Here is a 27,608-nt window from a genome sequence, read left to right as displayed (position 1 = left end):
TTCAGATAAAATGAGAGAATTTTTAAGTAACAAACTACCACAAGATCTTTCTTTTGATTCATCATGGACGTGAATGTGGTGCAGTGAAACTCATTAAATTCGCAGAGAACGAATGTTTCTCATTTATCAAAACCAGGTGAACGCAAAGAGTATTCGCTTATCCTGTGTAGACGTTAAATGCGAAGCAAAATACTGCGGTGTTTGCCCTTGGGGCTGTAAGCTGTAATAATAAAACACAAATGTGGGAGCAAATAAGCAAAAGTATTCCCCTCTGATATTACGCAGGCTTTTCTGTAGCACTGTAGCAGGCTGTGCGAGACTTCGAAACTAAAGAGCTAATAAACGAAAATTTTCATCTTTTCTTGACGCAAAAAAGAGAGAGAGAGAGAGTGGAGCGAAATTTTGAAATGCATTGAACAACGATTTAGTGATTTATTTAAAAAGTAAACGAGAACAGTATATCACGTAACATTGATAACTGCCTGAGAAACAATCCTTTTACCGGAGCAACAATCAATCAGCTACGGTAATCATCTCAGAAGTGCCCCGTCGATCCTTTATTTGCAACCACAATCGCCCTGCTGCAACACTTATTGCAGCTGCGATCCTATTCCTGCAGTCCGTACAATTCCAAGCTGCGGCCAGCCGCGCTGCTGCACCTGCTTGCCGCAGCTAGCACGCAGGTGCCCACTCAGAGTCACTCTCGCTTTCGCTGGCATACGCTCGCCAGAGGCGCCAGTGTTTCCATGTCGCGTGGCTAGAGTTTCGTGGCCGCTAAAGTTTTAAGTTCCGTGGCCACCACTATTGAATTCTGAGGCCTATACAGTTGAATTCCGTGGCCTCTGCAGCTGAGTTCCGTGGCCATTTAAGTCAAGCAGTGCTACTAGCCTGAGGACGTGGCCTGGGACTGTTACGTCTTCCCAAGGATCGATGCGAATATGGTAGAAATTGCTTATTGATGTGAAGCAAAAGGTGTATAAGTGCTGAATATATTGCTGAATATCATGATATTACAGTAAATGTCTTACAAGTTTGTAAGGTTGCGAGAACTGAATGTTTCTTTGAGAAGTAAAAAATAGCGGTGATACTGTATATTAGATTTTAAATATTTCAATATAATTGATGGCTGACAATAACCCACAGGAAACCCAATGAATTATCTCCGCGGAAAATGGACGAAATTCTTGTCTTTGATGCGACTGAAATAATTTTGTTTATCCAAAGAGTGCCAAATTGGCAATAAAAATTTCCTAGTTAACACATCCAATATTCATTTCAATTGACGTGAGTCATTGAAAAAGCTTGGGATTTATTTACTGAAGCCAATAATTCATCTCTGATGAAAAATTTTCTGGGTTATCAACAGTTTGAGAACCTCAACAAACGTCGAAGTTCACAGGTGAGCTCAAGTTCTAACGTAATTTTTTGCTGAATTAATATCATTTGATTGCTTAATGAAATAAATAATTCATTGTTATTTTTTAACGAACAATGGTTTTAAATAATTACAAATCTTTCAAGAAAACTTATGAAATTTGGCTGGAAATCACTTGAACTTAGGCCTCATTAGGTCTTTATTATAGAATTTTTAATTAATTCAGTCTCGCGTATGTAGGTATATGTATCATATTTAAAAAACTTATTGCTCATCACGTCAGAATATTTATTTTAAAAATCTTGTCAATTTCGGTGCGATGTTTTACAAGCCTTCGAACAGTTTCAACGAGGGTTAAAAAGGTTAGTTTAAAATAGATTTCGCTGGAAAATAAACAATTTACTCTTCGTCTAAATCCGACTCATAAAAAGCCTCGGATTGGCAGTGTCCGTTGCCTATTCACCAGGTGTCTTAAAGTATTTCAGAACTTTAAAACTTCTTGGCAGGTGTCATTTACCGAAAGGAAATGAAATCGAATAGTGAAATATTGAAGTTATTTCATGAGATATCTCCTCGTCTGTTACGTCAAAGAGAAGTTTGTATAACCAGCTTCGCTGTTCTTAGCATATCATCGATCTTACTTTTAACTTTCCGAGAGTACGTAAATCCAGGAGGCAGGTCGTAACATAACCATTTAAGTTATTGTGTTATTTTATTTACACATACTTATTTAAGTATGTGTGTTATGGTTGACTTTAAGTGAATGTAGTAATAATATTTGTTCTTTATTATTTCGAGAGTAAACGCTGTAACTTAATAGTCAATTTACCAATGCAATCTGAATGTTAATGAGCATTACGCATTATTTACCGACTGTATTGAAGTATTCTTTTTAGAAGATCGCATTAGCCATTTGCGCCCCCGAAAGATAACATTGTGCGCTAATTCAATCGGCAAAAAATCGTTAAACAGTGACATTGTCATTACGAAAGTGTAGTGTTATTCTTTTCTCAGTTACGTAATTTTTTAATTTAGCCTGTTATTTCCGAGCACGGTTAATTACAAAATAAATTGCCTGTTTCCCTGCTGGAGAGCTCGTTTTACCCCGAAATTTGTGGGAGTGAATCTATTAAACTTTATTCTGCCACTGCGCAAGTTTTAGAGAAATGCCTCTATTTTTTTAATTTACGACGACGATGTGTGAACTGCAATCAACATCTGCACCTTCCATGCACACTACACTTGTCGTCATTTCCAGGATATTCCATGCTAAATTTCATGAATGAACTTCTATATTATATTCAACAATCGGTGACTTGGCAACACTAATAAACTGCGTTTTACTTTTGCAGCGTTTAGTCAAAGTTGCTCTTACAGCGCTCTGCTAGAGTTGCTTTTTACAGCTCACTGCCAGAGTTGCTTTAACAGCGCTCTGCCAGAGTTGCTTTTACAGCGTTGTGCCAGAGCTGCATTTAGAGAGTCTTGCTAGAGCTGCCTTCTGAAATCTGATTCGAAATTACGCTTCACCATATTGCTTCTCGTCCGATCATGAATTAAATTTTGTTGGAATTTAAGTCATTTACTTCCTGTGTGTCTAAATTCACCGCTATAAATAAATTTTACCCCCATCGTTATCCAAATAATCAAAATTTGAACGATTCATGTGCATGTTCAATCTTTTTCGGAATATTTTTCCCGAAACTGGCTTCTAAACAGGGACGTTTCTACGTAGTTGTGGCCGGACAGTATTTAATTCCGCGACACTATGCAGAACAAAGGCAAGCGATTCGAACATTATTTTTCAGGAAGACAATGGAACGAACTGCAGTTTTCCGCGGATGTTTGAACCGACTTCTCGCAATATAGGGCCTGGCAAGACGAAGAGGCTGTCTCTCATATCAGGTACTTTTCAGGCCCAGGGTAAAGCCTGAGCCAGTTTATTGGACGTCTCCGGCTCTGCTGGCTTAAAGTGATTCTCATGATTAATTAATGGATGTTCGCTGAAAACCTCAACGCCAAGAAAAATACCTGCAGCTGCTAGACCTGTAGTTCCCATTGACATCATGGGTACAATGAAGACTGGCGGGGCTTTAAATTCGCGTCTAAATTTACGGGCCTTATGTTCGCTGTAGAATGCGGGTCAAATTTAAAAGTTTTAGTCGACAGTATCCTGCGGATAAGTGCCATTTAGAACATGAGTGATGTTAGTGAAAGATTAAATGAATATTTCTGGTAGTGGATCTAATTAAGAAGAGGGTGGTGAACTCAGATAAATTAATGAGTCATTTTATTCAATTAACAACACACTTTCTGCAAGTAGCATTGATATTCGCACTTTTGTGGGACATCTTGGCTCAGGATGACCCACACTAAAGCAAAAAATTAGATCAGTACTCACTGCAGTGCGTGACAGAGAGCGCATTTTCTCAAAATCGACGAAAACGAGAAGTCACAGACAGACAGATGGACAGACGGACGGACATGACGAGCACAATAGCGCCTTTTTTCCATTAATGAGAAAATGCGCTAAAAAGGCATCGTCATTTCGGCAACACCTCACACATTTCTCTGAGTGCATACAAGCACCTTTTGCTTGCCTGTATCGTTCACAATTACAAAAATTGACTTTCTTGAAAGTAATAATTTTAGTGGTGAAGTGGTGGGAAGTTGCTCAAGTTGATGGTCCCGTCGCAAGAGATCCTTGCCGTCGCGTGAGACTGACTCTATTGTTTGTTTCTTTGGCCTAGGTAACTTCGGTGGCCTTGTATGAAAAAGATTGCGGAAAGATTCCAAGAAAGTGAAATGCCTTGAAAAGTTTAAACCACGGAACCAAAACATTGTAAAATTTTCATGCATAAAAGACTATTCTTTCAAAATATTTAAAAGGTAGCTGTAAATTGGCGAAATTTTTACTCGGGCTGAAAATTTTTTACTCAGCCTCGAGGTCCTTTATTCGTCCCTTCATTCGTGAATACATTCCTAGTTGTAGTAGGTCACAGAAAATTTGTTGACAAGAAGTGGCGTATGCCTTGCATTACTGACAATAATTATTACATGAATATTCGTCGAGCAATAAACAATTAATATCCGTTAACGCATGAATCACCCAGGATGGTGAGAAAGTGACACTATGTGGCCAGGATGGCATATCTGACTCATCGGACTCAGTCAAATGAACTCATCTGACTCAGTCGAATGAACTAAGCTGGCACAGTTAAATGAACGCAACTGACTTAGTCCAATGGACTCAGCTGGCTCAGCAAATGGACTCAGCTGAATCAGTCAAACGGACTCAGCTGGTTCAGCAAATGGACTCAGCTGACTCAGCAAATGGACTCAGCTAACTCAGCAAATTGACACAGCTAGCTCAGCAAATTTACTCAGCTAAATCAGTCAAATGGACTCAGCTGGCTCAGCAAATGGACTCAGCTAACTCAGCAAGTTTACTCAGCTAGCTCAATCAAATGGACTCAGTTAACTCAGCAAATGGACTCAGCTGGCTCAGAAAATGGACTCAGCTGGCTCAGCAATTGGACTCAGCTGGCTCAGCAAATGGACTCAGCTAGCTCAGCAAATGAACTCGGCTCACATGCAGCCTTCACGGCTCTTTTGCTGCTCGCAACGACTCAGGCCCGCCATAAGCGATGCTCTGGCGACTTTAATCAACATGATATCACCCTGGGGGACTCTTTGCCTCCCCGGTGTGCTATGGCTATGGGAGTTTCATTAAAACCTGATCGCTGCCACTGCATTGTTGAACTTTAAAGTCTTATTCGCTCTTTAGTCGCACCAGTGCGGGGACCTGAACGAGTTTTTTCGCGCTGAGTTTTGTTTTTAGTTTGATGTGTGTGTAAGGTTATATTTTGGTTATATAGATAAATTATTGTCTAAATATCCTGTTTTTGTATGCAAAACTATATTGTAAGTCTTAGTTTAACTGTGAACATTTTTAGATTCCAATAAGTACAATTAAACTTTTTTTAACTTTAATTAAGTCCTATCGGATTTAAGGCTCAGGGGAAATAATTTCATACTCTAAATATCAGGAAATACGTGTTGACTTTACTAAATCAATAACTTTTCACTCAATCCATGATTTTTTCTACAATATTTTCAAAACCAACACGATATTCTCTAACGTTCAGGCCGTTGTTCGAGGAGTTTAGAAGTAAGTGCAGTGCATTTACGAGCCACTAATTCAATTCTGGCAACAAATTGACTTCCAACCAATAGTCAGCATTGTGTTGAATTTGGGAAAGTTGAATTCCGCTTGTCCCTAACTTCGCTTATAATTGCAGATTCGTTAAAAGTCTTTCACTGTCCAAACATCCCGATGTTTAAATAAACGCAATTCTGCATGGTTCTTTGTGAAAAGTTCAACTGTAATTAAAAGCGATTACTTATCGACAGGAAGGCTCATTTACCGAAGTTCTTCAACTAGTCAAATTAAGTGAGAATAAAATCTGTATTTGCTCGTTGGCTCGGTGAAATGAATTTAATTTCGGACTCTTTCTCGAAATTACCCTGATGCCTCGGTTTTAGCGATTTCCCTTTCAATTTCGATTAAAACGTTTTTGGCAATATGTTTTTGGTAATTAAACCGTTTTTGGAAATATATCTATATTAAATTTTGGTTTTTGACTAAGCCAAAATTAAGATTATTATTGTTCGATCAATGTAACTTTAATTTTGATATTTTAGATAATTACACTCTCTGTTTAACTTACTCATTATTGGTATTTATTACAACCTTAGAGCCGTCCCGTGGCTTATGTTTCCTCACAGTATTGAAAGTTTAAACTGGTTCTATTTTTCCTTTTGTTTGCCTCTATAATTTGTTTATTGAATAAATAACTGATCCATGAAAATCTCGTATTCTCTTTTAAAATTGGTGCCCATTTGGTGTAGACTGTAAAAACTTTCAATAACTCTAGTTGAAAATTAGTATCTTAAAATCAATTATTATGTTCATGAAAAACCATGATTGTGAGAGAAACCAGAACCTTTTGCACTAAGATAGAAACATGGGTTTTATTATACAAAAATTAACATATTTTCTGTACGCAGCACTGCTACACAATTTTTATCGTGCCAAACGAAGTCAAGATTGCTTCGTTATTTGGACAAATCCTCACTTGTTTTCCTGAGTGTTACGAAGGTATCTGTTAATATGCATGTTCATGAGGGAGGTCCTACGAGAGCGTCTCTACGAAAGCTCCGTGTCAAGGCTGTTGCGGCGCTCAGACGTACGTGAGAGTTACGAAAGACTGAGGCTCCCACGCATTGCGCACTTAGAAACAACGCTAAATATTATTTTTATGCGTGCAATCAGAAAGATTCACAACATCGTTTTCTTTTAAGCAGGTTTCATTGAAGACAAGAGAATTAGTTTTATTGACAATTTTCTAATTAGTTTTTTCAATAGATCGAACATGATTTTTCGCTTGCACGGGTAAATCGAAAATCAGATTACCGAAGGACATTTTTATTTCTTTAACGACGTTTCGAATGTTTCTATCATTCATTATCAAGTTAAAAAGGCGCAAGAAATAAAATTGTCAATAAAACGAACTCTCTGGTCTTCAATGAAACCTGCTTAAAGGAACAAATTTTGTCAGTAGGGTAACGTGGGGCAGCGCGCCCCCCACTTTTTTTAAACTAAATTTTTGATGAAGTTTTAATTGATACGAGGTGGTTCTTTGTTTTGTTTAAAGGTACAACTAATGAGGAATGTATGATGTGAATTAGACGCCTATAGAGTTATTCAATTTTTAATGAAACACTATTTTGTAAAAAGTGTCAAAATGGGCCCATTGCCCCACCCCTGGGGCAATGGGCCCATGGGCCAATGCAATAAAAAATATGACATTCACTCATTCATTAACAACTCAAAAAATCATATACTTAACTTGAAAAAAATATACTCTTGGCTTAAAAAATCTATCACTGACATGAAGAAAAATATTTCATTGACATAAAAATATATATTCTTGACTTGAAGATATATCCTTGCGATAAAAAATTCGTCCTTGACATGAAAAAATGTATCCTTGACTAGAAAAAATATATTTAGTTGATCAGAAAAAAACTTCGTTCCAGTTTCGTCCATAATCCAGATATTATGTGCAGAGAATTCGTACCTAATCGTGATTTCAGCCAACACCATAAAAACTCTCATCAACTTTTGGCTCATTGGTGTTGACTGAAATCAACTTTTGGCAAGGCAAGAGTCAATAACTCGAAAAGTGGTCATAAATACGCATAACTAGAAACTAAACCTGCTGACTTGAGGCGGCAAATAAAAAAATCATGCAATATGAAGTGTAATTTGTAATTCAAAAAGCTAGTCATAGTTTGAAAAGTCATTGAGACAAATCTAATGATGTATAACACAAGACTTCACCATGGGCGCTTTGCCCCGTGACACGCGTGGGCCCGTTGCCCCCACTAGGTATCATTTCAATTTATATCGTGTCAACATTTTATTTTAAAGGCTAATAGTCTAAACTTGGTCTCAAAATTATCCCTATAAATATTACTTTGAAAAAATAATGCACAGTAATTTCAAAAGCTTCATCTATAGTAATGGAAAAAAAAACTTTCTTTAGCTGCAAAAAAATTTTTATCTGGACTAAAACAGTTATTCGCAAAGAACTTAATAACGCAAACACTTTGCAAAACGTAAATCCGTACACTTCATCCCAGTGAAACTGCCGACAGGCGGTAGAGAACACGGACCAATATCTGCCATACTTAGCGAGAAACCCGCTATGGGCCCGTGACCCGCAGTGGGCTCGCTGCCCCATGTTACCCTATATACTAATATCGTTTTCATGTACAAAATTAAAAAGCAATGCGCAATGTTGTGGGGTATATTACCAAAGCCAAATATTTTACACAGTACTTATAGTCTTGTGTGTATAAATTTGTATGTAAAAACTCTACTACACAATATTGCGTGGTAGACTAGTAGTGTGGAGATCATTGTATGTGCTCGTGGTATTTTATCTGTATTTTATTTGGTTACGAGTTGGCCACCGATGCATCGACCAAGCTTTAACCCGTGACCCGAGGTCGAAGCCTGTGGGATTTAAAAATAATTGTAAGTCAGGCAAGATTCAAACACGGTTTGTAGCTTAATAATTCAACGAGACTTGGCAGGGATTAATAAATCTCGTTTTGCGAAAATATTAATTTATGCTTCGAGGCTTCTTTAAGGAAATGGATTCTTTCTTGGTACGGAATACGGATTTCAAGAAAAAATCGTCGGTGAATTTCGCATTCTAGGTGTAGAAAACTACATTTATATTTTCGGTCGACGCGCGCTGCATGGGTTCACAAGAAACGAAAAATCTTCCAGGCTTATATTTTTTAATTCGCTCGTGAATTCAATATGTGTAGTCATTTTTGCGGGTCGAAATGTACGAAAAAACGAGATGACTGAGTTTTTACGCTTTCCTAACACAGGATAAAATATGTTTTTAGAGGATTTGTTTGATTTCAATATGTGTAGACATTTTTTGGGTCGAAATGTATGAAAAAACGAGATGACTGAGTTTTCACGCCTTTCTATCACAGTATAAAATATGTTTTTGGAGAATTTGTTCCTGAATACTTTAATATTAATTAAACATACGAAAATCACATATTTCTAATAATTTCCTTCATATTTGAAGTACTATAAACTTGCCTGACATATTGCATTAAAGCATGTAGCGACCTAAATCAATGTTATTCTTACCAGGAGCTCGAATAGCTCACAATTAAGATGATTCATGTTGGCAGTATTCAAGCTACGCTTGATCTCCGTTTAGCAACCAATTAAGTCACCAGCTAGAGCTAATTGGGTCGTGTGGATGGAGCTCTGTAGGCGTACAAATAATGCACGACACATGCATTGAATGGCACCACGATGTCTGATGAGACCTAAACGAACATGTTTCGTTGTGGTCTATTCACAATAATGTAATAATAAGAAGCGAAAATTATTCAACATTAGTAACGCCATCGGAAATGGGACGAGTGGAAATCTTCTGTAGAGTGACAATTGAGTGAATGTGTGAATGTATTTCACCAGTTTGGTATTTCAATGGAGGCAAACACGACGATTGCTGTAGTGAAATGATGACTAATAAAAAGCATATGTAGAGTTGGGAAAACAATGCAAAGTGTCTATTTTAGTAGGCATTGTATAGTGGCTGCTGATAGGTCGTGTATCGAGCACCAAGAGTTCTTTTATAACTCATAAAATGCTCGATATTGGATTGCATGTATACAATTTTGCTTATTCTGATAGACTTTACAGAAAAAATAAGCTACTGAAATATTTTCCAAATGCCCGCAAAAGTTCCGAATTTGAGCTCAGACTTTTCACTCAACCTTCAAACTTATACATGTTGTTGCTGCCGTCCTGAATAAATAGCGCATATTTTTGCCGTCCTGAAAAATTGCGTACGTCTTTTTGCAGTTATGATTTTTAGTGCAAAAATATTTTATTATTTTTCCTATTTTTTCGTTTTGATGAAACTGAATTAAGAAAAAGTATACCGCTTCTTGTCAAGGTAAATACCTCATTAAGGAAACCCGGAAAATTTCACTGTACTTTTTTGTGTGCAACAAACTTTTTGATTACGGAACTTTCAACCCCGACAACTTAAAAGTTTTTTTAATTCGTGAATTGTCACGAATCAGCTCCTATTTTCCTTCCTTTCAAGCTAAAAATGTGTAATATTTTTCTGAAAAAGATTCTCCGTATAAAAATTTACCATGATTATGGTAAACCAATATGACAAAAAAATTAATCGTCATCGGAATCCTTTTCCGCGTAATTTTTATCATTCATATCTTCCAATTAAGCTAAATAATTCATGATTGTATTAAAAATATCACTTTTTGTGCTAGAGTGAATAAGTGTATCTCACATCCATATATTTAATTCATAAATTGTAGTTATTACGTTTCATGATGTTTAGTTTTCTTATTTTAATTTTCAATTGCTTTTGATTGGACCTCAACTGGTAGTTCGCTTTAATAATCATTGTTTATAATGTGACTAATCTAATCTAATCTAATTTTTGTGTTCGTAGAAAGCTCGTGATAATATTTTTGATGTGTAATAGTGAGATATCTTGCTGTGTAATATTGATTATTTTCGTATGTCAATTGTTTATTTTTATTATTATGTTAATTTTTTAGCTCGGGATTTAAAAAAAGTTATTTTTTATCTAAAAAAGTGGCAATTTCTGAACTCTTAAATCTAGAAATTAAACCTGAATAGCTCGATTCTCAACTTAACTTAGAAGCAAATGAAGCATTAAAAGTACATGAAATGTTAGGTCGTCCGGTTAGGTTTGTTAGATTGTTTTGTTCAAACTGTATATTTTTTGTGTTCAACTTGTCCATCCAACGTTTTTGTTTTAACCTTCTTATTACATGAAAAAATTTTGCTCCTTCATTGAACTTTTATATTCTGATACAGGAAAATTATCAGTGTTTGAAGGACGATCACTTGCTTTTATATATGTAGGGGAAAATCTGTGTTCATTATTTGATCAGAATATCCCCAATAATATTTGTCAGTTTCGCCCGAAAAGGCTATACAGCTCCTTTTTTTCATTGCCGTCTGTTCAGATTCATGGTCAATAAAAAGATCGAATCTGATCTCCAGCGAATGCTAGGAGCTTTGAGCCGCACGCGGGGGGACTGCAAAGAAATCAAATGCGCCATCATGGCCGAAAAAACCTAGAGCCTCTAAGCCCAACAATAAACCTCAGATTAACGGGCAACGCAAACGCGGTGATAAATAACTGACAGCCCGAGAAAAAAGCTTGGTTCTTCATTTATTTGGAAGCTCGGGATCGACATTTAAAAACGAATGTAACGTTATTCTCAAAGTGCCGCAATAAATTCCACAGGCAATATCTGACAGCCTTGCCCAGAGCGAGGCTGCCGTTTAGTGGGGAAACCCTGAAGCAGCGAACGACTTCTTCGCTTTTAAAACATCTTGACCGTGACCTCGACAAGTGTACCGCTCCTCGCTGACCTGGACTGGATTCCTTGTGAACGCACTCAGGCATGACGATACAGAAAAGACTCTCAGGAATTAATGAGAATTAAAGTTCAAGGTTTCTTTGTCGACAATTTCAGACTGAGGAATAATGCTATTTATTTCCGATGCCTTAAACCTCCTTGTACTTGAAAATAAATTTGTAGTAATTGCACGACGAGGTAATATCAGCACGAATTTCTTGTTCAGTATTTATTACATTGTGAAAAAAACATTTGTTTTTTCTTCACAAAGCAATGCGATACATAAACTGCGACAGCTGTGTTTTTTGTTCCGTTTAATTGTACTTGAAGATAAAGTAGATTTTTACTTCAAGAACTCACGTCAATTTTTCAAGCGGGGTATGCGTTTTTTGCCTGTTTAAAGAAAACTTGGTTATAGAAAAATTGAGTGAATTAATTTCCAATGACCGACCGCCTCGCAAGTTTGAAGAGAGAGTATGAATATTTTCTTGCACGTTAGCTGTTAATTAGTGGTGTCGACTGCGCATGCAATTATATTTATTAATAAATAATATGCAAAAATTTAATTAGTGAATTTTTACTCTTATATGATTTAAATTGTGGTATTAACAATTACCATCATCCGTGAATGAAAAACTGTACTTAAAGACTCATAATTTTGAATTCATCGACCATAGCTGAGGATCTCATTAAAAAATACATTTATTACCTGTAATGAAATCAATCCAAATATATATTTTCATTCGAAATTAAAAACAAATTTCATTAAACCGATATTCTGCATGCATCCAAATAACAAATTCGAATAAATAAATTGGAATCAAAGTCATTTAAAGGGTTCAAGTATGTATAGCGATATGACAGTTTGGATAAATTATTATGTCTACGATAAGGAGTAAACTTTTTCACCTACGATAAAGGATAAATCATCACCTCCATTTTAAGGGATCAATTTTCCCCAACGATAAAAGGATAAATGGCTCTCTCCACTATAAAAGATAAGCTTTCACTCCTTTTTAAAGCTTTTTAAGTCATAAGTTATTCTCTCTACGATAAAGGATAAATTTTTCCCTCTACGACGTAGGATAAATTATCACCAAAGTCGTAATTATTCAGTTGTATTATTCATTGTCACCAAAGTCTGTAAAGTCTGCATAAATTATTCCCTGTCTGAAAAACTATAAATGATTTTCTCGTCGATAATAAGGGATAAATATTGAACCCTATTCGATGGCACAGGACAGGCGGGCACAAGCACTATGTTCTTGCAGTTTGGTCCTACCTGCAGTTTGTAAAATTTCAAAAATTTAAATCTGATCCTATAAATTAAGTTGACCAAACATCCACATACTGTATGTTTCAGGATAGAGTTAACAGATGAAATAATTAATTAAGCAATTTATATACAGTGCCATAAAGTATTAATATATAGACGTAATTGACGATTATTAACCTAATGAAGAAGCAAGTTTGTGTAATGGTTCTCACGGGTATACCAGTTTATTTATATTTTAAGATTCTTTCTCTGTGACTAGCAGCCTGGAATTATACGAGCAAATGTTTCAATAGAGCAAAATTAATCAAATCTTTGTTGTTTTAAATCAGAAACTTTACTAAATTTTATTTTTTCATTTGAACGCATCCACTTTTCTTTCCCTACCTAAATACTGCTAAATTTATTTTTTGAGGTAAGAGACCAACTGATTCACTCAAATTATCTCGTTATTCTAATATTCAGGATAAACACGCTAACAACTTACACACTACACAGTATGTTACTTCGCACTTTCTTCTTCTCATTCAAAAGCGATGAATACTATTTGCTTATCATACCGATGTCAGACTCCAGTTGCCCGAGGCGATGGCAAAACTCTTCGGAGTATGGATATCAAGTTTAGATTACTCGATGCACAAGTTCGCCGCCGCGTATAGACAGTCTTCACGATAAGAAACCAACTTAGGCAAGCCAATGGAGTTTTTCAGGCGTGCAGCGATAAATCTAACAGTTTGGGAGAAATCAGTGGCTGTCCTAACTTCAGTCTATGGCAGATAGGTGATGTGCGTTTTTGTTACATTACGTAAAAAAATACAAGTTTTGGATTGAGACACCCAGGGAAAAAGTGTTTCAATAGACAAGAAAGGACAAAAAAATCTGGAAATTCTTGTAGTTTACTCTTATGTAAGATGTCTTTGGAATGTCAAGTGATGATTAATCAATGGCACTGCCCCAGCCTTCGTTTGCAGCCCAGCAATGACTTTTTTCCATATCAGTTGCAATCGCAGTAGTGTATCGCTATTCCATTCTTCCGTTCACACATTCGAACAAATACTTTTTGGACATCTTTCACGAGGTTCCATTTTATATCAAACGAAAATTCAATTTCAAATCATTCTTTCAATGTAACTAAGAACAAAATTATTTTCATGTATTAGATATTTTAGTTTTTTGTCAGAAAAACGCGTTGCAAATCAGAACGGATCAGATGAACAGCCTTCACGAAAAAATTAAATTACCAGGTATTACATTCGTACATAAATTGGTCAAACTTTTCTTTGAGTGTCACTCAAATGTGCAAAGCTCGGCTTTATGCTGCAAATTTCAGTTCACGAGCCGCTGTTTTCACTCGAAGGCTCACTTACCCGCTGTGTTGTGTGCCGACGTGTCAGCAAGCGAGACTCTTTCAGAAGAAGTTGCAGCAAATATCCTCCATAGACGACGTTTATGATGAAATATTAGCGAATATCACAGCACACAAATAGCGTGACAATATAAAGAATAACAGCTGAGCACCACATTGCTCTCATGGCTCTCCATGATACGCTCGTCATGAGGGCAATAAATTCCATGAAGGAAATAAGGCAAAGTCATTCGTCACTCGGCAACCAATAAGCGTCACGTACCGACCCCTGGCGACAAAAATGCTCAGTAATTGTGGTTGTTTGCAGCAAGCTCTGCAGCGAAGCTAACTTCTGCTTTATTTCATGACGTGATAATGAAACAGTGTAGGGTAATAGGTGCAGAGTTGAGACTTCTGCACTGCCGTGAAGATCTGCAAGCTTTAACACGTTCCGACATAAAATCGATGAAGGAGATCGTAAAAATATTATATTTTCACGGGATTTCAATCTTCGGGGAAAATTTACGAGCATTCATTTAAAGTTAGAGCTGATAAAAAAGAATCATGTATAGAACATTCAGTTACTTTTTCTCATGGCCAATTTAATAGATCATGATTAAATTAAAATCAAAACGAAATTGAGATAAACTGGGTACCGACTTCTGTATTATAAATATTACGGCAACAATTGCTCGCGCCACTGTGATGAAGTGATGCTAGGATCTATTATTTCAGGACACAATGAACGCCGGCACTCAGTGATATTGCTGGCGCTGGCCCGCGTCAATTCTATTGATTGCGGCGACGAAATGAGGCTGCATTGCCATCATAATATGGAAACAATATTTGTTGCTTGGATGTTGAAAATATTTATTTACGATGAACAAACATTCTTTAAAATATATAATCGGGGTCAATATTGTATTAATTGCAGGGAAGCTTTTCTGTAGGCTTGATGAAAATATCCAGCCCGATAATGAAATTAATTCGAATTAATCAATTTAAATTTATGAATGAAACTAATAAATATCGAACTAATTCCCGACAGCTTCATCACAAGTATATTTAAAAAACATTATTATCGTTATATGTAAGGGTTTGCTCTACGAGTGAGATAATTTCTATATTATCACAAAAATTAAATGAAGTATAATTGTAAATGTGCGAACTTTCTTTATAGAATTTCATATGAAATATTTTTTACCAACCAACATAGGAATGGTCTAATAGTTTCACCATCAACGTAGGAATATTTTAATAGCATCACCATAAACGGAGGAATATTTTAATAGCATCACCATAAACGGAGGAATATTTTAATAGCTTCACCGTCAACGTAGGAATATTTTAAGATCTTCATTATCAACGTAGGACTAATTTAATAACTTTACCATTAACGTAAGAATATTTTAATAGCTTAACCATGCATGAACGTAGAAATATTTTAATAGCTTCACCGTCAACGTAGGATTATTTTAATAGTTTCACTTCTCTTTGGAAGCTCTTTAGCTATGCATAGTTACGCTGTAGACCCAGCCTACTACTTTAATAAATGTAAAGTTATCATTTAATATTTCATATTTTGCAGTATTTAATATTCATATTTAAACAAATGCTCAATCACTCCTTGCAGCTCAGCATGCTTGCCCTGCCACTGCTGCTGCTGGTGACGCTGGGGGAGCGCAGCGCTCAGGGCCAGAGCAGCCAGAAATATGACCCTGAAGCGCCCCCACAGGTGAAGTTCCCTCACTATTAAAGTTAATTCAGGATTTGATGCTCAGTGAAAAACTATGAATATTCGACAAAGCGGATAACAATATAAGGTTTCTCTAAGGTTTCATGATGCTAAAAACAACAAGGAACTGTCAATTTAACAAAACAAAATTCATATCTACCTATACAAACCAATACGTCTGCATCCTAACGTACTAAAATTATTGATCTTTCTAAACATAGAGCGAAATGAATAAAGATATATCTACCTAATGTGCCGCCACGATTCCAACATATTGAGAAAAATAATATTGAAGTGCAAACATATGAATGCATGCAACAAACAGGAACGAAATTCTGACATCTTAACACTATACTAGTATAGATCAAAGACATGATAACGTAATGCTAGTGCGCTAGCACAATTCTAACATTTAACGTTATGTATACCAACACCGTACCACAATACGCTATTTGAATAACAATAATAATGATAATAATAATAATAATATTAATAATAATAATAATAACAATATGAGCAATACAGTATCAATAAACGTGCTACTCCACATTAACACGCTAAAAATACGAATGTCACACAAAACGTTCACTGACGTGTAATATAGAGGCAAAAAAAGTCTCGTTTTCCTGTAGAAAGCACGCAGTAGTCATCAGGATTAATTACGTTCCTTCCTATCAAAGAATGGAAAGGTAAATTTCGCTTCAGTGTTACATCCCGAGAATAATTGACTACCGGCTCGGGAGTTAATTGGACCTTAGACGGTAACTGTTCCAAAAATCTTGATATTGTCTGAAATAGAAGTTTTACTACATAACGAACCTAGTTACTGGTTATTTATAACGTTAATTAAAACGCCGTAATTTATAACACCAGTTGAGCGCACAGTGCGCGGTAAAAATCTAATTATTCCAAAATTTGAATTTGTAATCACATTAGCAAGAAATCATTTGTTAACAAACATCAGGAATTTTAGGAATTGTTTGTTCTTTGTGTAGTGATACTTGTTTTTAAAAATCCAATGCAAATTTTACGTAATAGACATATCACTTTCCACCTTTTATCTTGCTAGATTTTTCCCAACTTAAAAAACTGAACTTGCTTGAACTTTAAATATTTTATACAAAATTTCCGATTTTGATCCGGAAGATCGAGATTCCGAAGCGACGCGCACTCCGTGGCTGCAAAAAAACTGTAACGCGTAAAATTCTATTCGGTAGCGTATAATTTTATAGACTTGAGAAATGGTCTACCAAACTCCCAATATCCTTTTTGCGTGAGGCGCCGCAGGAACACTCACGCTCCCCACCTCCCAATTCTTTCAAGACAGCGTCTCTAATTCAAAAATGCCTCCGCATCTTTCCAATTCTTAGACTTTATTCATTTTTTTTACACCGGGAGTGGCAAGGTAATTTCCTGAGAAGCGCGGCCGCGGAGAAGGACGTGTTATCCTGCGGCGCCAAGAAACTAAACTCAAACTGAGTCTAGATCCTTCACTAAATCCCTGACTGAGTTCTTCATAAATTAAATTCAGGTCTTGATCCCATGCTTTACTTTTAAATTTATCCATCAAACTTCAAAGAGGGCCCGAAAATATTTATTTTGTCGCGTCAGTCGAAATATTCGTGCAAGCAAACTTTTCTTAATGTCGAACAAAACATTTTAAACCATCACGGAAAGCCTTCCGTTTGCATGAAATGCGAAAAGAAGTAGAATCCAAGCGTAATTTTTTGCGAATATTTTACTAACTTTGAACGAAGTCCGAGATTGAAGCCATGCCACTTCATTCGCAAAAAATAGAGTGTTGAAACTACAAATAATCAAAACAGTAATTTTATATCATCCAAACTTACGAATTCAAAATATTATTCAAGATTGTATTAACGACTTCATAAGCTTGCTACCCCAACTTTATCAAAGTTAACCAACAATTCCACGTCGTCTGACTCGGTTATTATTTTTGCTCCGCTTTAGAAGTTAATATCGGGAGGTTCGCTCTTAATTAGCCATGTTTTTCCTTGTGTTAGCAACAGAGCGGCCGAGACAGGCCTTAATATACTCGTGTTCCCTGAGTAATTATGCCCAATACGACTGCTTGCTCTCAAGTTCCGTAATGAAAAACCCACACGCTGCCTTCTCTCGTCTAATTCAGGAACTGCAAGGCCCGACAATTGACTAATTTGCTGAAGAATATAAATAATTTCTATATTAATTGTCAGATCGCTCGATTATCTCTGGGATGTCAAGCAATCGTCTCTGAAGTCCCGCACGGTCGCCAATAAATCGTTTTCAATCAAAACTACATGAAGTTCTCACAGAATTTACCTCGTAGTTTGGCGATTGATTGATTAATCGAATACGATTATTTTTAAGCATTCAGAGACAATCGACATGCCCGTTTCATCACCATCCCCAAACCACCCACCCGTGCCACAATCACCCCACAATTGCCCGTCCGTGTTGTACACAATCATCCCAACAATCACCCCCGTATTGTCCACAATCATCCCAACAATCATCCCGCATTTTGTATACAATCATCCCAACAATCACCTCCCGTGTTGTATACAATCACCCCAACATTCACCCCCCGTGTTGTACACAATCACCCCAACAATTACCCCCGTGTTAAACACAATCACCAGCAATCATTCCCGCTCGTCTTGCAGCTGTACCATCCTCGGTGCGAGATCACGGACACAGACCCCGACGCGGACTGCATCTTCGGGACGGCGGGGCGAGATTACCCCGTCCTGGACCAGGTCCCCCGTACGGCGTTCGGCTGCGGGACGCTGCTGCCGGGGATATATGCGGACATTGACGCTGCTTGTCAGGTGAGCGATGGTTGTTCATGATGATTAATGAATAATAATTGTGGTAATTTATTATTTATACGAGTATTAATTCACGATGATTAACGAATAATACTCGAGATAATTTATTATTTAGTGACGATCGAAAAGTGAGGGAAGATAATTAACGGCTAATCATTGTGATAATTTAGTATTTAGTGACGATCGAAAAGTGAGGGATGATAATTAACGACTAATCATTGTGATAATTTAGTATTAGTGACGATTGAAAGGTAAAGAATGATGATTGATGACTAATCACTGTGATATTTAATTATTCGGTGACTATCGATTTTTTTTGTAAATTAGTCGCTTAATGAAAATATCAGAGATGTTATAGATATAATATCAGAAAAAAGGTTCATTAACTTCTGTGACATAAAAATGCAAATCGACTTGAATGGAAACTAACTCACATTGAATAATGTATACCCTGCTAGTTACGAAATAAAGTCAATAACTATTGCTGCACAATCAGGTTATTCTCTATCGGTAGGTATAACACAGTAGAAATTCCTTCATTCAGCTACTCCGACATTCATTATTCATCCGTCGGCCAGCAAACATTCATCACGACACTTGCTTGAATCAGCCTGCCAACCGAATTGGGAATTCATCGAGCTCTAAGGCCTAACAGCATCAACATGCCGACAATTTTGCGCTCAAAGCTGAAAAGATTTAGTCAATAGCATCATTTCCTTTGCTGCATTGTCGTCTGACAAATTTTTGACGGGTGATCTTATTTCTTCTCAGCATTGCCGACTCCCTCGAGCCTCTCTATCGTTTTTAATTTGCATGTATAACCCATGAGCGATCAATCACAAATGGAACTCTGCGCATACGTCGAGCTCCCGACAAGTTCGATTCAATTTGATTCTTTAGTCGCATAGGGAGACTTCGTTGAAGCTGAGTCCCAGGCTTGAAGTGCACGTTATCGACTTCAATAATACTGCATTGGACATTGGAAATCTCTTTCTTTCTGTTTTAATATTATACGTCTGTTAGAATCCACAATTTTCGTAATGAATCCCTAATTTGGACACAGAAGGATATAATTATCAGGTAATAAAATCTCAAATGCACGTATTTTTCACTTTGTTTAAATATAGAGACCTCCAATTACAATTCAAATTACTTTTTCACACTTTAAACTGAATATTTTCCAATAATTTGACAACCCAAATCATGAAAAGCAGCTGTTCCTTCAACCAAAATCCTGCACGGGTCGCAGAGGCCGCGGCCTCGCAGAGAAACGTTTATGGAGGCCCAGTCTTGACCATCAATTCCAGTAGAACGGAGAGCTCAAATTCTCGAAGACACTATTATGAGGGAGGCTCATTTTCAGGCGGCGAGGACTGATATGGCCTGATGGCGAGATAAGGAATGGCTGGCAATGGCTGAACTGATTCTAAACTCTCTGGCCCTCATACCCTGTGCCTCTCATATCTACGTCGTAAGGAATGATTTGTTCACTTATTAAATACGACTAAAAAAAATGTGAAAAAGCTTCCAATTTTTATCAATTCCGAAGTTGAAGTTTATTTATTTAGCCTAAAGCCAACTCCAACATAAACTTTTAAACTGGAACACGGGAAAGGATTTTGAAACACTTTAATGACATCAACTGACTGCAACCAATCACTTAATTTGTCAGAATTTGAAGAAGCGTTAGTCAACGAAGCATAAATTAACACAACCATAATCATGGAATACGTTACGTTGACAAATAGGAAACTTGAGCACCTGGCAGCAATGCATGTTCTGCGCATTATCGACACTGGAGTAATACCAGCCTTCTTATTATAAGTTCATTTTTGGCTCAATATAAAAATTAGTACAATCGCGGAAATTCTCTTATGAATCTCCAATGAAACATAATATGCGAGTGAATATGAAACTTTATTAACAGTTAACGGGAAGGATATGATATAATACAACAAATTAGAACGTCAACTGCCCATGATTTGTATTCCTTTTCGACAAAAAAAAACAGCCATATCCTTTTTCTCATTAGAAATTTCTGTTACTAAAGCAATTAAATGTGATTAGGATAGGTTCAGAGCTGTGTAAACTTGGGATTCAAAAACAATGAAGTTCCCTAACAATGAATCCACGCAACACAAATAATTACCAGAAAGTTTTCCATCGTCTTTCATATTTCATAGCATCAGGGCCTAGTACATTGCAACCAGTCCTAGCCAACAAAAATGGCTTAGAATATTCTGTCGGCGTTCCAGTTACTGCGACAATCTTTTACAATTTTCTTCATTAAGCACAATAGCACGAATAGAGCTGATCTGGATACTTAATAGACTTGGCACGCGGTGTTGCAGGATCCAAGATATTGGGAAAGCCTTTTTTTCTTTGCTCGGCGGTTACATGGAATTCAAAAGTCATAAAAAGGGATCTGAGCTACCAGCATATCTCTGAAACTCTAAATTTAGTATATATAGTAGTGCCGTTATAGTAGTAAATAAGGCAATAAGAATACAGTTACATTAGAATGGAAGAATATTAAAGTTTAAAAACAGCAGGTGTATTGTAATTTATAAATGAAAAGTGAAACTCAGAGGGCAGTTCTCAGGAAATAGCCTACCTTTTCAATGTTAGTTATTCAAGAAAAATTAGTTTCTGAATATCTAATTGAGTCACGGATGATTGCAATCTATATTTTATGTAAGTTCGTGTAAAGTAACTATAAAATGATTATTAGAAACCTTAACTCATCGGGGACTATTTTCAACTTCTCCGCCAACGAACATTTTACTAGCGTGTCATGAATGCATGAATTAATGTCAGGTCGGCAAGCACGAGGCAGATTGGCTAAATGGACCCATGAGTTAGTGATGTTAAGTGAGGTGAAAACGAGTGTGTATAGCAGAGACTTTACGAGCTTTCGTTTCCTGAATGAGATGATGCCGAGGATCTCAAGCATCAGTGGGAAAAGGAAAAGATTTCCTGGGCTTTCGTCAGCGACTATAAAAACGACAAATGACTTCCGCTCCAACAATATTCCAGTGGCCATTCTTCCACGAAACGGTCCTCTGCGTAGGCTTGAGGTGAGGAGGAGATTCAGGCCGAATTTTTTGAAGATTAAAAAAAAAAACTTCCAGTTTAATTGCGATTTTTGTAGTTTTCAGCGGCGCACCATAGATTAATGTTACTTTAAAATTTAAGGATTGTAACTCATAATATAAAAATCTGAAAATGTAATATAATAATGTTAGAAAAGCTGTCCTGACAACTAACATACAAAAATCCCCTACGATAATTTAGCAGAAAATTTTTCCTATCAAATGATTATAAAATGACTTCTCGATTGACCTCAGGAGAAACACACATCAACCAACGCAATATGCTTCTTAAGATTCATTACTCATGAAGAAATATTCCAGCAAATTCAAAAGTGAAAAAATGAAATGAAAAATCTCGGTACGGATTTTTCAAATCCGTACCGAGAAATTAAAAGTGGTTCTAGAATTAACTCACATTTCAGCAATCATTATTATTATCATTAACTCATTGGATCATCAATCAAAAACATAATAAGCGTTCAAATAAATATTTCAGTAGTATCCTGGGTACGAACTGGGTGCAAATGCCAGGCTACGTTGTAGGGGGTTAAGATGTGAGGTCCGGATAGCACTGGCGAGTAATTGTCGCACGGCTTCCGGAGAATTGGGTGAATAGGATTGTAGGTGAGTGGGAGTGGGGTGATTATGAGTGGGAGTGGGGTGATTGTGAGTGGGATTGAGTGGGAGTGGGGTGATTATGAGTGGGAGTGAGTGGGAGTGAGTGTGGGCCATGGCGGTCACCGGAGATGAAGTTGGGCTAGTTGGGGTGAGTACGGGGTGATGTCTCACGATGAGACAACGATAAACAGTTTATACAAAGAAAGAATGGTATATACGGGACAGAAATTGTTTCCAAGATATTTAATATCGAAGTATTTCAATCTATATTGGAAAGACAATATTACGTTGACTCTTGAAAACCCAGCTAAACTAAACTAAATAAAAGCTCGGATCTAAATTAATTAATGACGGGAATTAGCCAATTTTACATAAGTTTGTGGCGAAAATCTTGTACATTTTTCTGATCTCCCATTAGAGAGCCTCCACTTGATGTTAGTTAGAATAAATTTATAGTAGTGGACAAATAACGTCACTATTTACAAAAGAAGTTATGAACAATTTATGTCATTATTTTCAAACAAGTAATTGACAGCTTATTTACAGTCCAACTCATGACCACTTACTTTATTATTCAAAAATGAAATGACTTATAGCTACGTGGTTACGCAGCAATATCGTGAACGAGTTACATACATACGTAGAACAGCGCCCAACATCGACGCTCCGAGGCAGAAATGAACTAATGAAAGGAAGTGGGAGCAGCGTTGCGTCAGAAGCTGGAGGTCGCGAGTGTTGGGTGATGTCAGGGAGATCATGAGTGTTACAAATGAGATCATGAGTGTTGGGTGATGCAGCTGAGGTCATGAGTGTTGGGTGATGCAGCTGAGGTCACGAGTGTTGGGCGATGCAGCTGAGGTCACGAGTGTTGGGTGATGCAGCTGAGGTCACGAGTGTTGGGTGTTGCAAGTGAAGTCGTGAGTGTTGAAGGATGCAGCTGAGGTCATGAGTGTTGGGTGATGTCAGTGAGATCACGAGTGTTGGGTGATGTCAGTGAGGTCATGAGTGTTGGGTGATGCAAGTGAGGTCACGAGTGCTGGGTGATGCAGGTGAGGTCACGAGTGTTGAATGATGCAGGTGAGGTCACGAGTGTTGGGTGATGCAGCTGAGGTCACGAGTGTTGGGTGATGCAGCTGAGGTCACGACTTTCCCACGCATGTGCAGTTCAAATTTCCCACAAGTCCGTTGTCTTTTAACGCACGTATATTTTTAACTGACGGAGCTATTTATTATTGAAAAATTACAACATGCAATATCTAACAACTTCTGTTATACAGCGACAGTTAATATTCGTACATATGACATGAACACAGACGCATTAAAACTATATTTACTCGTGCGCATTCGTTGTGAAGAAAATTCAATTAATACCTACACCCACGTAGGAAATGTAATTATTATCTACTCCCACGTAGGAAATCTTTTTCATTATTACACAGGGGTTAATTAAACCGCTCGCGGGAATAATGCACGTTTTTCATTCACCTTTTAAATCATGTGCATTGATCTTTTACATAAATGACGATTAGATTACGATTCGCCGTTTCAAACTATCAACTTCTTATAATTGTATATAATTATTATTCTTCTTATAATTCTTTTTATAATTCTTCTTCTAATTCTTTTTCCTAATTCTTCTTATATTTATGATAATTCAATATCTGTCCTTTGTGTTTCATGAAAAGGCTCTGCCGCCATGACAGTTGCTGCAGGTGTGAGAAATGAAAATCTTTATTCGAACATCACATCACACACATTGACACACATTGCACATCATTAAACATTGACTTACAAGCTGATATGAAACAAGCTCAGCTAATGATCTCGACTATTATCACAATGAGTTATGTGAAGGACAACAATAACAACCGATTCATATTCCTTGCCTCTTACCGTTTTGCAATTCGTCATGACTCCGGGGCTGGCATAATTCAAATCAAGACATTTTTACGACACGGTGGCTATCGTGTATAAGCATTCGTATAGCCTCATGTATATGTTAAAAGCACCAGGTCTCAAACGAAAGGAAAACAGATGAAAAAGTATACAATCATTTTACAATTTGTGATATATCGTTATTCCATGCAAGGCACTTTTTAAGTAAAATTACAGTAATGTAATAGATTTTCAGGAAACTTTCATCATATCTCTTATGATAATGATATTGATACATGTTCGTATTTACCCAACAGGTCTACCACTTCTGCCTGCACGACGGCAACAAGTTCTCGTTCTTATGTCCTAACGGCACAATGTTCAACCAAGCTTACTTCGTGTGCGACCTTTGGTTCAACGTTGACTGCCCGCGGTCCAAAGAATTCTACGCGCTTAACGAAAATATCTACAGAAATCCAAATCTTCCAGGACCTAAAGAAAATACATATTCATAAAAGTTTACTTCAAGTTTAAAGTATTTATACTAGTTTTTATAATTACTTAGGTAATTAAATCAAAGAACATTTGGGACTTTATAACAGTTCAATAGAACAAATTAAATTTGGGAATTTAATTTTATCTGTTGGATGTTTGCAATAAATGTACTTTGACGAAGTCTACATTTTGTAACTGTAGAAACATGAGCCTGAATCAGGCAGTTAGAGGCTGCGCCGCGACATAAAAAGTAACAATTAGCAACAATCTTCATGCCTGCCAATTTTAAAATGCAAGACAAATTTGTAAGTTATTTACTCTCGTACAAATAATCTGAAAAATTATGTGACTGGCCTTGCGTGACTTTTCTGGAAAATTTCATAAATGTGATTTAAGTTCATGAGCGTTTCTGTTTTTTTATTCTATTTTCACCTATAGGATTCATCGAAGCAATTCAAAAAATGCCGCGGTAAAAACATCAGTCTATGATAGCCTCAAAGTCATCAAGCGTTGATAATATATACGTTGAATCATAAGAAAAAATATAACTTAATGATTTAATGCAAAAAATACTTCGAGTTAAGAGTTCAAGCAATATTTTAGTTCATCAACTAAGTAAACTTGGTCCGTTACAACCTGTAATTATAAGCATGGCCAAAGGTGGTTCATATTACCCTTCATTTTTAAGTGATGAATAAGAGGCCAGAGTTCTTGATCCTCAGTGAAAGAACTCTCTCGTTAAGATAATATTATTCCAGAGAAAACATTTTCGCTACAATAAGTTTATTTTAATAGGTTCTTAACAATTATATGGGAAAGAATATCTTTATTTTATAAATTTATTTTCTCGAGATCTCATGAATTATCTGTGAGAAAAATTCTTCGTTGTGATATGTTTGTTAGTTTGTTATTTGCAAAACAACATTTTTGGGTTAGAAATGGTGATTTTCTTGAGTTCTCAATAATGATCTGTAAAGAAAATTTTAAGTTACAATTATTTAATTTTCTCGAATTGTCAGGAATTATATATGAAAGAACATGTTCTTTAAGATCAGTTAATTTCGTTGATTTCTCAATGTTGATCTCTAAAGAACAACTTCATTAAAATAATTATATTTCATCTAGGACCACAAAGCTATATGTAAATAAACTCATACATATAGGTAACACATTTATTTTCTTGTTGTGAAAACTCAAGTGAGAGCCCTAGCGAGAATTTTCCTAGTATATATAACATAACCTTAATAAATTACAACATTCCGAACAATTTTAAGTTAAGAGTTAAAAATGTAGATATTTCTTTATTATGATTAGTGGATGTTTAGATCTTTGTATTTAAATGTTCACTTTCTTATGAAACGTTTTTTATCCCCCCAGGTTCTGAATCAAACAGGTTATTAAATTAATAATCCACCCTCTCTTTATTATTCATCAGTATCAAGGGACCATTGTTTACGCCAAATTTATATTTAAATTTTTGAGCTCCCTTCCAGCTCATGCATCCGCCTTAGAGCCACCAGAAGTACATAGGTCTTGTCTCACAATATATTTACTCTAGGAAGTGGACGCAAGCCTGGTAAGTTTTTCCCTTTCTGTTGAGACGGAAGTGTCCATTTCATTAGAGTTTAGCTAAAAGTTCTTCACCGTAAATCCATCGACCTTTTACAGTCATGCGGACGTTGCTTAAACTTCAGGCTATCACTGTCCTGTAGAAACCTATCAGCCAAAATGTGTGTTGTGTTTTGAAAAAGTTTGGAGGACTCAGTCTAGGTCATCTGCCAGAAGAAGCTGAGATGGGCGCGGAAGCTTCCTTCAAGTCCAATCTATTGTAGTTTCACACATCAATGTTCGTCGTTTTCTGAAGAAAGAAAAACGTGAACGACGACTAAAGTAAAGTGAGTAAGCCGTTACTTCTTTTGTGAGTTTCTTTTCTTTCATCTCTGAAACCTTTTATAAAATTTGGCCTAATGATTATTTTCGATGATTCAACCAAAAAAATGTTTGCTGAATCAGTCTAAACACGATAAGTGTGTAATTAAGAAATATTTTCGAATTGCTTCAAAAAACAAAAATGTTAATTGTGTATTTTTTTAATCTCGAAGGACATCCCATCGCATCACGACTCTATTGACCCTTTTGAAAAATTGAATTCCTAGTCTAAACATAAAATAATTTTTCGACGCAGCAATCATCCTCGTCAAACATAGATATTTCTTAAATTTAATGGTGTAGCCGTAGTGCATCTCCATCGATGACTCGTACGAAGAAACTAAAATTTGTATCTTAGATTTTCTAAATTAAAGAATTCTGCTGCAAATTTCACAAAATTATATCATAAATTCGGGCTTGGGATTCATTTTCAGATGATCGTCGACTTATTGTTCGTGTTTCGACGTAAGTTTTTAAAAAAGTAGGTATGAACCAAAATGAGATGCATTGGTTAAGAACTGGCGTAGGTATCTCGGTTTATTTCTCACCATTTAACAACAGTCGGTCGCGGTACTATAATCACGAAAAGTTGATAGCACTTCGGAACATGATACTTATAACCTTAAACTTCAGCTAATAATTTCTTACATGTTCACGGTAGATCTTCTCCAAAGAACCTCAATTACACACCTAATTTTTTTTTTTGTGGTGATTTAACTGATTTTCACGTTGCAAATAAGTCATGAACAAGTCACGAATTTAAACGTTACCTCCATTACATGGCAAGTCCTATTTCGCTCAAACACTTGTTCAATCTCTTCGTGTGTCTTCTTGTTGTTTTCTTAACCTCGTGTTGTCTTCGACCTTCAAATCTCATGTTTATTTCAACAGCAACCGTCAAAAAGAATAGACACGTTATCAGTTATTCTTTGCGTGAAGTTTACGACTTTTGAAAAATTTCTAGCGTTTGGCGTACGAGCATCATAGGCCTCTGGGGGAAAAATTGCGTAA

At 36.5% G+C, this 27,608-nt stretch overlaps 1 protein-coding gene across 2 annotated transcripts; it reads left to right on the top strand.

Annotated features, from left to right (window-relative positions):
- Positions 1-745: 745 nt before the first annotated feature.
- On the top strand, positions 746-26,585 carry LOC108676863. 2 transcript variants are annotated; one of them, XM_018165013.1, is made up of 5 exons: positions 746-941; positions 1,144-1,399; positions 15,656-15,757; positions 18,424-18,588; positions 24,491-26,585. In XM_018165013.1, the coding sequence occupies exons 2-5, from the start codon at positions 1,340-1,342 to the stop codon at positions 24,686-24,688; spliced, it is 525 nt and encodes a 174-aa protein (XP_018020502.1). In that variant the 5' UTR covers positions 746-941; positions 1,144-1,339; the 3' UTR covers positions 24,689-26,585. The 2 variants fall into 2 exon arrangements, with proteins under 2 accessions (XP_018020502.1, XP_018020500.1); XM_018165011.1 differs by having other exon boundaries at positions 746-1,399.
- The last annotated feature ends 1,023 nt before the right edge of the window (positions 26,586-27,608 follow it).

This window comes from Hyalella azteca, unplaced genomic scaffold (assembly GCF_000764305.2).
Source record: "Hyalella azteca isolate HAZT.00-mixed unplaced genomic scaffold, Hazt_2.0.2 contig3902, whole genome shotgun sequence".
Classification (NCBI taxonomy): domain Eukaryota; kingdom Metazoa; phylum Arthropoda; class Malacostraca; order Amphipoda; family Hyalellidae; genus Hyalella; species Hyalella azteca.
Note: the sequence above shows the minus strand (reverse complement) of the source record. Positions and strands in the feature narration are given on the sequence as shown.